General features: G+C 46.3%; 1 protein-coding gene across 1 annotated transcript in view; it reads right to left on the bottom strand.

Moving 5' to 3' along the window:
• Tll2 (tolloid like 2) overlaps positions 1-12,757 on the bottom strand; it is a 152,257-nt gene that overhangs the window by 47,751 nt on the left and 91,749 nt on the right. Inside the window, exons 6-7 of the mRNA XM_004669918.2 lie at positions 8,448-8,626; positions 6,667-6,772 (exon numbers count right to left, since the gene is read on the bottom strand). Coding sequence (XP_004669975.2) covers positions 6,667-6,772; positions 8,448-8,626 — 285 coding nt within the window. The remainder of the gene's footprint in view (positions 1-6,666; positions 6,773-8,447; positions 8,627-12,757) is intronic.

Raw genomic sequence — 12,757 nt, 5'->3', positions numbered from 1 at the left:
TTAACTACTGAGTCTTCTTTCCAGTCCTTTTCTGGAAGCCTTGTAACTATGCCCTTCTCTGTAAGCTCAATCTCTTCTGTTCTGTCCCCATAATATTTTTTGTTGTTGTTGTTTGTTTTGTTTTGTTTTTCGAGGTAGGGTCTCACTCTAGCCCAGGCTGACCTGGAATTCACTATGTAGTCTCAGGGTGGCCTTGAACTCATGGTGATCCTCCTACCTCTGCCTCCTGAGTGCTGGAATTAAAGGTGTGCGCCACAACGCCTGGCTTCCCCATAATATTTTTGTTGTTGTTGTTTTGAGGTCTGGTCTCACTCTAACCCAGGCTGACTTGGAACTCACACTGTAGTCTCATGCTGGTCTCAAACTCACAGCAATCCTCCTACCTTTGCCTACTGAGTGCTGGGATTAAAGGCATGCACCACCATGTCCAGCTCCCATAATGTGTTTTAAAAAAAAATTAAACTTTTATTTATTAAAGAGAGAGAGAATGGGCACACCAGGGCTTTCAGCCACTGCAAACAAACTCCAGACACATGTACCACTTTGTATATCTGGGGAATTGACCCTGGTCCTTTCGCTTTGCAGGCAAGTGGTGCCTTAACCACTAATCCATCTCTCTGGCCCTCCCATGAAGTTTTAGTGTGATCATTCCAACATGTAAGGGAAGGCAAGGTTCTCTTTGTTTACCAACTTCTTGTGACTTGGGTCTCCAAGCCCTTTGCTCAATGGCTTCTGAATTCCTCCCCAGGCATTTCTCCTGATACATACCTCCTACTATTGGTCCCAAACAGCCCTGGCACACATGGTCCTCTCCCTAAGCTCTCAGACACAGCCTGTTGTCCACTCATCAACTTACTCTCCATATCCCCACCATCATCTCTCTTTCCATTCTTCAGCTGGAGTACACCACTCCCTCCTCTGGGCCTTACTCATACTCTTTTATCATACGACACATACAAGTTTTGATGGGTTGTTGGTATTTTCTTTCCTGCTAAAATTAAGTTTTTCTAGTGCAGAGACTGAGTTCCTCCTTTATTTCCTTAGGCTCCTTCTTCTTCTTTTTAAATACTTTTTTATTTATTTGTAAGCTGAGAAAGACAGAGAGAGAGAAAAGAGAGAGAGAGAGAGAGAGAGAGAGAGAGAGAGAGAGAAACAGAATGGGCATGCCAAGGCCTCCAGCCAGAGCAAATGAACTCCAGATACATGTGCCACTTTGTACATCTGGCTGTATGTGGGTACTAAGGAATTGAACCCAGACCATTAGGTTTTGCAGGCAGGAACCTTAACCACTGAGAAATCCCTTCAACCCTCCCTAGGCTTCTTGAATTAAATTATGCAGTCCATGTGGGAAACTATCTTCAAAACATTTAACAAAGTAACTGTTTATATCCAAAAGGAAATGCCCAAATGTACACACAGCACCTAGTTATTAGCTGCACACTCTCCCTTCTCTTCCTTTGCCTTCTCTTTCAAGCACTGTTCTCGAAATTCTCTCCCCATGGGATAACACACAACCTTCTTTCCTCCTGGGTGCATCAATACACTTGGTTTTCTTCAGGCTTCAATTCTTGCCTGTGGGAGTCGAGATCAACTGCTGACTTCCTTTTTGGTCTCTCTTTGACCCTCTGCCCTGACTTCACCAAGTCTCAAACCCTAAGTGGTGACTCTACTAAAACTCCATGGGCAATCATCTACTACTGGAAGGACCACCACTTCCATCCAACAAGACATGACCACTAGTGACTGTTTCCCTGAAGATGCATACATAAGGTACACCACATGGTCCAAGGCTGGCAAAGCCACCAGCAGACCCAGTGTGTGGAGACCATATTCCCTCCTCCTCCACTATTCATAGGCTCTTCCTAGGCTCCAGACCCAGGGCTGGATATTTGTTATACACCACTCATTTCATCTTTACAAGGTCTGGGATGGGCAGACTGATGGGCATTTGCCTCCCCTCTCTCCAGGTGAGATAACCCAGTCCACAGTGCTTGAATGCCTTGTGTTGGGGACTGATCCAGGAATGGAGCCATCCCTGGAACCTAGGCATGCCCAGTGTTCTCCTCCCAGAACCCCCATCCTTTTGGCCAGTGTTCCCCACTGCCCAAGAAACAGTAGATCTCCACGTGCCAGAAGTGATAGTGTTAACAACACTGGAGGCTTGAGACCAAAGCAGCAGTCCTGGCCTGGCTCACATTCAGACAGTTTTCAACTACAGATAAGACCATGTCCACTCTGAGAGCCTCCCCTGGGGACAGCGCTGCAGTGACGCTCCTTCTCTGCACAGCCCCCAGTACGGACACGGACACGGTGCTAAACTAAGAGAGTGTTTGGCAAATGCCTCAGGGAATAAAACTGTCAACTCCAAACAAAGACTTCCCTGTACTAGAGAACCATCTTCTTGTCTTCTGGACCTGTGCCCAACAAAATTTCCAAAGTCCAACCCAGGGGAAGGGAGAAGAATGGCAATAAACCTGAGGGGATGCGGTGGGAAGGAGACAGCTCAGTCATAAAGAGACCCAGAGACTGGATTTCCCATCGGCACAGAAAACTCGGTCCCCAGTTGGGCCTGTGTTCTACATGCTGTTTACTGTACAATTCAGCTCCAGGGAATATGTGACCAGAAGCAACTAAAAGCAGTTAGAAAGGGGAAAGACTTTTTGACAAACACCAGAAAAGCCCACCCCTGAGGGCCCATGGAACAAAACGGCTTTCTAAAATCCATGCAGAAAATTGCAGAAACATCAATGTAGGTGTCTACCTGCAACAAAATAGGGGCAAAGGTGATCAGGGGGCAACAGTAGATCCTTAGAAGCTGCCACTCCTCACATGATGAGGTGGAGTCTATTTCTCCACTCACTGGCGTCTGGCGCTGGCCTAGGAGTTGCTTTGACCAATAGACTGTGGCAGAAGTGATGTCTCGCAAGTTCAAGACGCTTGCAGCTTCACAGGTTGCCTGAGTCATCTGGCAGGAAACAGCATGGTTGGCTCTGCTAGAGGCTGAAAGGCCAGAGGAAGGAGCGCCGAGGGGTATGGCCAGGTACCAACTGCCAGACATATGGCTGGCCATCCTGGACCCCCAGTCCAATCAAGCTGTCAAATGGCTGCTGCCGTGTGAGTGGCTCCAAGCAAGACCAGAGAAAAGAGCCATGCTGACCTTAAGTATCAGGAAAGGACAGTGAGCTGCTGTTTTAAGGCACTGAGTTTGGCAAGAAAGTGAAGTGTGGAAGCGGATTATGCAGCCTCAGGAGAGCCATGCTGGGGCCCACCCCCAGGGGTTCCTCCTTGCCAGTCTCCCTGCTGGGGACTCCTAGCACTGTGAATGAGGCATGATTGTTTCATGGGTCTGGCCCGTGGGTTTCCTCTGGTCTATGCTGATAAGCTGGCTTACCCTGACAATAGGGTTAGTAATGATTCTTTCCTGAGGGGCAAAAGGGATGGAATTATGAGCTAGAGATCCCGTGGTGGTGGTGGGGGGGAACAGATATAAGAAAATAAGGACAGACAAGAAAGAAATTACTGGTGGCAGGAGAGCCTCTGCTTGGCCTCTGGCTCTGAAATCCTGGGCAATGGGGGCCCAGAGCTGCTTAAGGAAGGTGGTGGAGTTCCTATGGCCCTTACATGCCCTACATGGGAGAGATTCCTTGTTTCTCCAGTGGAGTTACCACCATACTTGCCAGTATGTGGAAAGACATTCAGTGAGAATAATGGACACATGTCCCTTCTCTCATTCCCCAGCACAGCAGTTCTCCCAGACCTCTCTGAACTCAAATAGTCATGTATATATTTCTAATTCTTTATATTACTACCATTATTATTTTATGGAACTGGGAATTGAACTCAGGGCCTCACACGTTCTAGGCAAGTGCTGTACCACGGAGCTATATCCCCAGCCCTCACTCATTTACTTCTAAACATAACAAATACCTATTGAACACCTTCTACGTGTCAAGTACCCTTATCTGTACTGGAGACTAGAAGAGAATGAGTCTGTGTGCTTTGGACCTCAATGTGCTAGGGAAAAGAACAATGAAATAGTTAAACATCAGTAGATTGGTAATGATAGATAAGTTATAATGAAATATGAAGAATCTGTGGCTATAGAAATAAGATCCCAGGTACAAGGTTCTCAGTTGGGCCAACATGACATTGGCTCCCTGACAAAAGTCTTATTTTGTCTTTACCAACTACCCTGTAGGCTCTGGATGCTGGGGTGAGCATTCCTTGTACTGTTTTCCTAGTTGAGAGGCCAGCCAAATCCCAACACCCATGGCACCCACTGACCTCTCGCATCTGTGCAGTGGGCTCTTCTCCTGCCCACTCCACTCCTTTCCTAGGACTCCCCCACACAGCCCAGAACCCTCAAGGTCTAGTTCACTAATGGAATACCAGCTTTGGATTTACCTCTCTGTCAACAACTCACCAACCTACATCGGACTACGAGACTGCAGCATGGGTGTTAGAGCTGGGAGAGGCTCAGGGAACAGCTAGCCCTGCTCTCTCATGCGGAGACTGACCAAGATCTTGACTGAGCAATACTCTTCCATTAGAGGGCCAAGAGCCCCTATCTTAGAGCAGGAGACATCATGACCGAAAACAATGTGTAAGTAGAGGAACAAGGTCCCTGGAGAACTTGGATGGGAAGATCTAACAGTCCTACAACTTCAATAACAGGATGCCTCTGACAGCATCACCCAAGAACCAAGGAGCCCTGGGTAGCCTGTTTCCCTTCCAGTCCCATGTCTCCCTGAGGCAGTGGTTCTCTTTAGCCTTGATGCACACAGGGACTCAGGAAATGAAAGTTTCTCTCTTTGCTATGTGTGCTGGGAAGCCCAGGGCAAGATCTGCCACCAACCCCAACAAAGTGTACAAAGCTGAGTGGCGTGTATTCTGAGCGGTAAACTTATTTCCGACTTCAAGAATAGCTTTCTTTTTTTTTTTTTTAATTTTTATTTATTTATTTGAGAGCGACAGACACACAGAGAAAGACAGAGAGAGAGAGAGAATGGGCGCGCCAGGGCTTCCAGCCTCTGCAAACGAACTCCAGACGCGTGCGCCCCCTTGTGCACCTGGCTAACGTGGGTCCTGGGGAACTGAGCCTCGAACGGGGGTCCTTAGGTTTCACAGGCAAGCGTTCAACCGCTAAGCCATCTCTCCAGCCTGAATAGCTTTCTTTTGTGCATATTTTTGTATGTGTGTGCTCATATGTATAAAGACCAGAGGACAACCTTGGAGGTCACCTCAGGTACACCATCACTTCTTTTTGAGACAAGCTCTCTAATTGGCCTGGAGCTTACCAATTAGGCTAGACTGGCTTCCCAGTGAGCCCCAGGGATCTTCGCATCCCAATCTCTGCACTGGGATAACAGAAGTATGCCACCATCCCCAACATTTAGGTGAGTACTGGGATCAAACTCAGGGCTTCATCTTGTAAGGCAAGCCCTTTTACTATTGTCTCAGCCTCTCAACATAGCTTTCTATTCTTATTTTCCCCTCTTTTTCCTGCCAATTATTCCTACCTATAGTCTTTAAAAAAATTTTTTTGTTTATTTTTATTTATTTATTTGAGACAGAGAGAGGTAGAGAGATAGAGAATGGGCATGTCATAGCCTTCAGCCACTGCAAACGAACTCCAGATACATGCCCACCTTGTGCATCTGGCTTACGTGGGTCCTGGGGAATTGAGCCTCGAACTGGGATCCTTAGGCTTCACAGGCAAGTGCTTAACCACTAAGCCATCTCTCCAGCCCCCTTCTTACCTATATTCTTTCTTGCCATCATCGTCATCATCATTGGTGTGTGTGTGTGTGTGTGTGTGTGTGTGTGTGTGTGTTGGAAATCACGTCAAGTCATTTTCAGGGAATGGTTAAATAAATGAACAGCTAATTTTAAGAGGCCACTTAAAAATAAGTGGCAAGAGAAGAAAAAACATATTTGTACCGTGTGTCTCTTTAAGGTAGGGACAGGAAACCTGCCAGACTGACACTGGTCGGGAACCACTTCCATGCACAGAACAGATGTCACATCGATACAGGGACAGTAAGTTGAACACTTAGCCTGGGCACGTGGGTCAGAGCCTGTGGACGCCCACAGTGAACGCTGCTTCAGCCCTTCTCTGGTATACAGCACCTGTCACCTGTGACTTGCAAGCAGGGGACCTGCATTTTTGTTCTCCCTCCAATCCCTGTGTTCCCCCAGGCTGGCCAGAGGCTCATTTTCTTTCCCTCTGAAACAAATGTGCAATTTACAGCCCTCTCGCCTCTGACAGAGCCTAGCTTGCAGTGAACTGAACCTCTTGTAGGACAACGGGAAGCCCTCTCCCGCTCCCACGCGGACACGCTTTGGAGATGGCCCCTACCACTGGAAAGTTCACAGGCCTCTAGGTTATGCTCCCAGCCGACCTTTCCAGAATTGCCCTTTTCTTGTTGGCTGCGTGTGACAAGAGGGCATGACGGAACATGGACTTCACAACGGGACTCAATCTTATTAAGGAACCTGATTAGATTCTATTTCACTGCAGCCCAGAGGCCGCTGTATTTCAAGGACAGACGGGCCAACCATGCAGGGAACATGCAGAGATCCGCTCCCTCTCCGCACACCTCAAGAATCGTTCCCAAGCCTGTGGCAGATGCAGTGAGAACTCACAGCCCCAGCGGAGGTTCTGACCTGGAGAAGGTGTTCCGGGCGTAGTGCATGATGCTGTCGAAGTCGTAGGTCTCTCCCAGAGAGCTCACCTCACCGGCTTCCATTTTCAGGAAATTATACTCCTGACCTGTGACACACGGCACTTCGTTAAGGTGTCTGAAAACAAGGTAGCATGCAAAAAGAGGCAGAGAGAGGAGAGGTGCCCAGAGCAGCTTCCTGCAGCTTGGGAAGCTCCCAGTGCGGGTTTTAAGAGAGTGGAAATTTGAAATATGGAGTAAGCCCCAATTGCCAACACCCCTTCCCCAGTGCCATTCAAAACTCTTCAACTAGGTTTACCAACAGATTAACGCTCAATCTGCATGTCCAAAGACCATTTTGTTAAAACCAAAACCTTCTGACCTTGTAACTTGAAGAAACAAACAAATGAACCAAAAGTTAAATTAAATCCCAAACACTTTATAATCTAGAATCTCTGGTTCTCAGGATGAAGAGATGGCTTAGTGGTTAAGGTATTTGCCTGCAAAGACAGAGGATCCCGGTTCAATTCCCCAGTACCCATGTAAGGCAGAGGTACAAGGGGACTGGGTACCCTGGAGTGCCCATTCTCCCCCTACCCTTTTTCTCAAAAATAAATAAATAAATAGATAGATACTCTAAAGCAGGTTTTAAAAAAGTTTTCGAGGTAGGGTTTCACTCTATCACTCTAGTCCAGGCTGACCTGGAATTCACTATGTAGTCTCAAGGTGGCCTCGAACTCATGGCCATCCTCCTACCTCTGCCTTCTGAGTGCTAGGATTAAAGTATGCACCACCACGCCTGGCTTCTTGAAAGCAGGTTTAAAGCAACTATATAACTCAGCTAGCTGCTTTCATGTTCACTGTCATCTGTTTTGGTTTGGATTTGGGGTTCCCCTGGAGGGAAGGCGTGTTGTTCATCTGTTTGCTTTGAGACAAGTTCTTGCTAGTTGACCAGGCTAGACTTGAACACACTTTGTAGCCTCAAACTTGTGATCCTCCTGCCTCAACTTTACTAGTGCTAGGCGTATGCACTATCATGCCTGGCTCAAATACCAGCTTTTATGTCAAACTATGTGACATAAGATTTTTATAATTTTTGAAAAATCTCGACATGTCTACGTTGGGGCAGAATGCATCTAGGAAAAAGCACTGTTTACTCATGTGTTTGTATCATAATTTTGCTGCAGTTTCAAAACGATGTGTTACTAACGCAGCAAAGGGACTCACGAAGGCTTCCAGGAGAACTCTTGGCTCGCCAGCCCTGGCACTGCTACTGTCCTGCTCAATGCTGGTCCACTTAGGAGAATGACTTTGTATTTCATTGCCTCTTACAACATAGAAAATCATTATTTTGCTTTGGCTCAAAGCTTCAGCAAACGACGTTCCAGGCAGGCCACAGGTGGACAGTGGCAGTGCCAATGACAAACACCTGCAAAGCTAGCTCTCTAGGGCTGGAGAGATGGCTTAGCGGTTAAGCGCTTGCCTGTGAAGCCTAAGGACCCCGGTTCGAGGCTCGGTTCCCCAGGTCCCACGTTAGCCAGATGCACAAGGGGGAGCACGCGTCTGGAGTTCGTTTGCAGAGGCTGGAAACCCTGGCGCACCCATTCTCTCTCTCTCCCTCTATCTGTCTTTCTCTCTGTGTCTGTCGCTCTCAAATAAATAAATAAATAATTAAAAAAAAAAAAAAGCTAGCTCTCTGCCTCTGTGGTTAGCCATGGGCCGGGGTCAGCTCCTCAGTCGGTCTACTCCTCACTTACCCTGCCCCTGGGTTCCAGGCCTCCTTACCTGGCTGGATGTTTTCTCTGATTATGGTGACGTGTTGGTCTCTGTCTGGCCGGGTGTGTTCATGCCAGAATCCAACCACATGGCCCAGCTCATGAGCCACAATGCCAAATTTGTCACAGTTTTTCCCAATAGATATGGCCTGTGGACCCCCTCCTCGGCGCCCAACGTAGGAGCAACAGCTAGACAACAATAGAAATGCTCAGATCAGCATACCAGAGGATATCCAAAACAAAAGACAAGCCCCCCCCCCCACCCTGCCCCTGGGTAAAAGAAGGCATTTCAGAGATGGAAGAGCTCTCGTTGTGTAACTTCCCACCACGGCAGAAATTCCATCCAGAAATGCTTCTCGGTTCATTTGGTGGTCACAGGCCCTCCTTCAGAATCGAAGAGAGAAATGGCCTTTCTTCCAGGAATAAAGCATGTTCAATACCTTGCCCCTTATTCCCCAGCCACAGAGTCTCCCCAAGGCCCACTCTGAGGACAAGAAGGAGACAGGAAAAAGGCAGCTGAGTTTCTGGAAAGTGAGTAACAATTTCAGAGGCAATTACAGGTGACTTCCAACTGGGCACAAGTATTTTTTCAAGAAATACTTATTCATAATTCCTAATACATTCACTAACATTAGTTTTGTGAGACTTTATCACTCCCCCCCCCCAAGATAGTGTCTCACTCTAGCCCAGGCTGGCCTGGAGCTCAACTCTGTAGTCCCAGGCTGGCATTGAGCTCACACAGCTCATCCTACCTCTGCCTCCCAAGAGCTGGGATTAAAGGTGTGCACCACCACGTCTGGCTAGCATTATTTTTGTTGAGACAGCATCTCATTATGTAGTCCAGGCTGGCCTAGAACTATTGATCTTCCTGGTTTGGCCTCTGAAGTGTTGGGATTCTAGGTGTGCCACAGAGCTTAACAAATTATTTTGATAAAAATATAAGAAATTAAGATAGGGGTTCCCCAGGTGGGCTTGTGTGGGCAGATGGAGGAGAACACTGGGGAGAACCATGATACATCGATGCAACAAGGGGAGAGAGCTGACTGCCTACCATGAGATGGGACACCTCCACCTCATCAGCCTGGGCCCAGGAGTCATTACAGAGGAAGGAGCGACACGAATACTGCTCAAGCTAACCTGAGAACCAGCTCCCGGGAGACGGCAACAGAGACTGTGGTCACTCAAACCACACGGAAACAGAGATCCAGAGGCTACAGAGAACTCAACACTAAATCAGATCTTTAAGGCCACCAAGGCTCAGGGAACATTGCCAAGAGGGGGAGGAAAGACTGTAAGAGCCTCAGGGCAGGTGGGAATAGCCTGAGGGACCGCACTGCACCACAGAGACTGACTGAGGCCTCTTGGTCCCCACAATGAATACCAATAACCCCACCAAACATGACCCTCAGCAGAATTGGGGTAGGGGCGAAAGAGTATAAAAGTACAACCTTTTTAATAAAGAACAATAGATCATTTAAACAAATTAAAATGGAGCCAGGCATGGTGGTGCACACCTTTAATCCCAGCACTCAGAAGGCTGAGGTAGGAGTTGTGAGTTCGAGGCCACCCTGGGACTACATAGTGAATTCCAGGTCAGCCTGAGCTAGAGGGAGACCCTACCTCAAAAAACCAAACAAACAAAAATTTAAAATGGTTCATTGTCCCACCACCAGATCCATCTATTAAGCACTTGGAAAAATGCATGGCCATATTAGAAAACACTGTAGTCTCTCACCTCCATGTCTGATCTTTTCATCCAAAAATAACAAAAAAGTTATAGTGTTTTCCCATTATAAAAATGTAACAAGCAATGTCATTCATTACAAAAATTTATTTGTTATTAATTTTGTGTTCGTAGAGTCTCTTTGGATTTCTAATGGTTTTTCGGATCAATTTTCTGGGGCTACTAGGCATACAATCACACTAATTTTCAATAATGCAAACTTTGCTTTGTTCCTGCCAACATTCACAGTGTTTATTTCATTCTTCTAAGTACTTATAGAACATTGTTAAAAATTTGTAGTTACTATAAACATCTTTGACCTGTTCCTGATCCTAAAAAAAAAATCTAGGATTATTATTGATACTATTGGCTTTTAGTTTTAATTTATATATAATACATGCATATGTAGTTTGAACTTAGATAAAATATAAAATATGTACATATTTATATGTATAGAAATATGTATAGAAAATATATATAAAATATAAAATTTAATTGCATTTGTAACTTTGGCTTTTGCATTTGTAACCTTGGTTACTTTCTGTGTGTGTGTATGTGTGAATGATAGGTGCATATATATGTATACATGTTTGTGTGGGGGGTGCTAGTGTGGGACAGATGCATGTGAATGTGTATGCACACACATGAAGGCCAAAGGTGGATGCCAGATGTCTTTCTCTATCACTTCACCTGATTTTTACGAGGCGCGGTCTCTCCGTGAACCTGGAACTCACTGATCCATCTAAACAAGCTAGCCAGCAGCCCTGGGGATCCTCCTGTCTCTGCCTCCCCAACACTGGGATTACAAACACGGGCCACCATGCCTGGCATTTTACATGCGTTCTGGAGAATTCTAACTCAGGTCTTTATGCTTCTGCAGCAAGCACTTTATCCACTGAGCCATCTCCCCAGTCCTTGGCTACTTTCTTGAAGCAGAAAATGCATGCTGGATCATCCAGACACGTGTCAGTGTCTTTGGAGATGTGCACCTGGCATTTCTCTTGTGATCTGTCAACCGTGTGAGTAGACTTCCTGAGAGAAAACTAGTCATGTATTCATTAGACAAACCCACTGGGTGGCCCCCTCTTCTTCCGCTGCTGAATTATAACGTTTCGTTTGGGACTTCACGGGGCCTCCTCTGGGAAGGGCACTCTAGCTCATGCATTTCTTCATTTACTGTTGGTGCGCTCTGCCATTTAAGGGTAGCAGTTCTGTGACAGGCTTTTAAGGTCACCTGGGGAAATTTTTCCTCTTATGCTCTGCAGCTTCAGTGGTATCAGAATACCATTTCCTGAAGGTCTGGAAGAAGTGCCTGTGACACTGGATTTCTTCCAGAGTGACTGGTCTGCGCGGTGCTGCATACTTACCCCGAGGCGATGGTGGCGTCCACATTCACGCTTCTGCCCCTAGAGCTGCAAACACTGCTTCTGGGTCCAGTTCACATTTCTCCATTTTGTGGATTTCTGCTTGCCCCCCCCCCACTTTTTTGTCTCAGTTAAAAGCAGCAAGTACAGGGCTGGAGTGCCAGCTCAGGGGCCAAGGCGCTTGCCTTGGAAGCCTAAGCACCCAGCTTCAATTCCCTAGAACCCATGTGAGCCAGATGTGCAAGGTGGTGCTTGTGTCTGGAGTTGCTTTGCAGAGGTTGAAGACCCTGGCAAACCCATTCTCTTTATCTTCCTCTCTTTCTCTTTCTCTCTCTCAAGTAAATAAATAAAAATATTTTTAAAAAAAACTAACAAATGGTGGGCTGGAGAGATTGCGTAGTGGTTAAGGTACTTCCATGCAAAACCTAAGGACTCATGTTTGACTCTCCAGTTCCCACAATAAACCAGATGCATAAGGTGACCCAAGCACACAAGGCTGTACATGCGCACGAGATGGTGCACACGTCTGGAGTTTGATTGCAGTGCTGGAGGCCCTGGCGTGCCAGTTCTCCCTCCCTGCCTCTCTCTTTCTCTTGCTCTCTCTCTTATAAAAAAAAAAAATAATGACGGCCTGGAGAGATGGCTTAGTGGTTAAGCACTTGCCTGTGAAGCCTAAGGACCCCGGTTCGAGGCTCGGTTCCCCAGGTCCCATGTTAGCCAGATGCACAAGGGGGCGCACGCGTCTGGAGTTCGTTTGCAGTGGCTGGAAGCCCTGGCGCGCCCATTCTCTCTCTCCCTCTATCTGTCTTTCTCTCTGTGTCTGTCGCTCTCAAATAAATAAATAAAAAAAAATTAAAAAAAAAAGAAACTAACAAGTGGATCTTGACTGTCTTTATTTATGCAAATAATTTGCTCTTGAATTTATTAGCCCTATAATGTTTTACCTTGTTTGTTTACGTGTGTTCCCACTAGGTTTATTTTATTGTTGTGATGAGGACGGTTAATATATGTATATACACATATACATATGCACATATACATATGTATTACCAATTTCTTTGCATTGTATGTTTTTGTAGTTCTTAATAAGCAATGCATGTATTTTGTGAACATACCTTTAGCTTTTATCTCTTTCAGTTTGAATTGCAGGGCTTTCATTATCTAGACATTCTGCAATTTTAATCTTGACTTCTTTATATCCTAAGATCTATAGAAAAAAGGGCATAGGTGCTT

The sequence above is a fragment of the Jaculus jaculus genome, chromosome 1 (assembly GCF_020740685.1).
Source record: "Jaculus jaculus isolate mJacJac1 chromosome 1, mJacJac1.mat.Y.cur, whole genome shotgun sequence".
NCBI lineage: Eukaryota > Metazoa > Chordata > Mammalia > Rodentia > Dipodidae > Jaculus > Jaculus jaculus.
The sequence above is the reverse complement of the archived record's forward strand: the minus strand, read 5'-3'. Positions and strand labels throughout refer to the sequence as shown.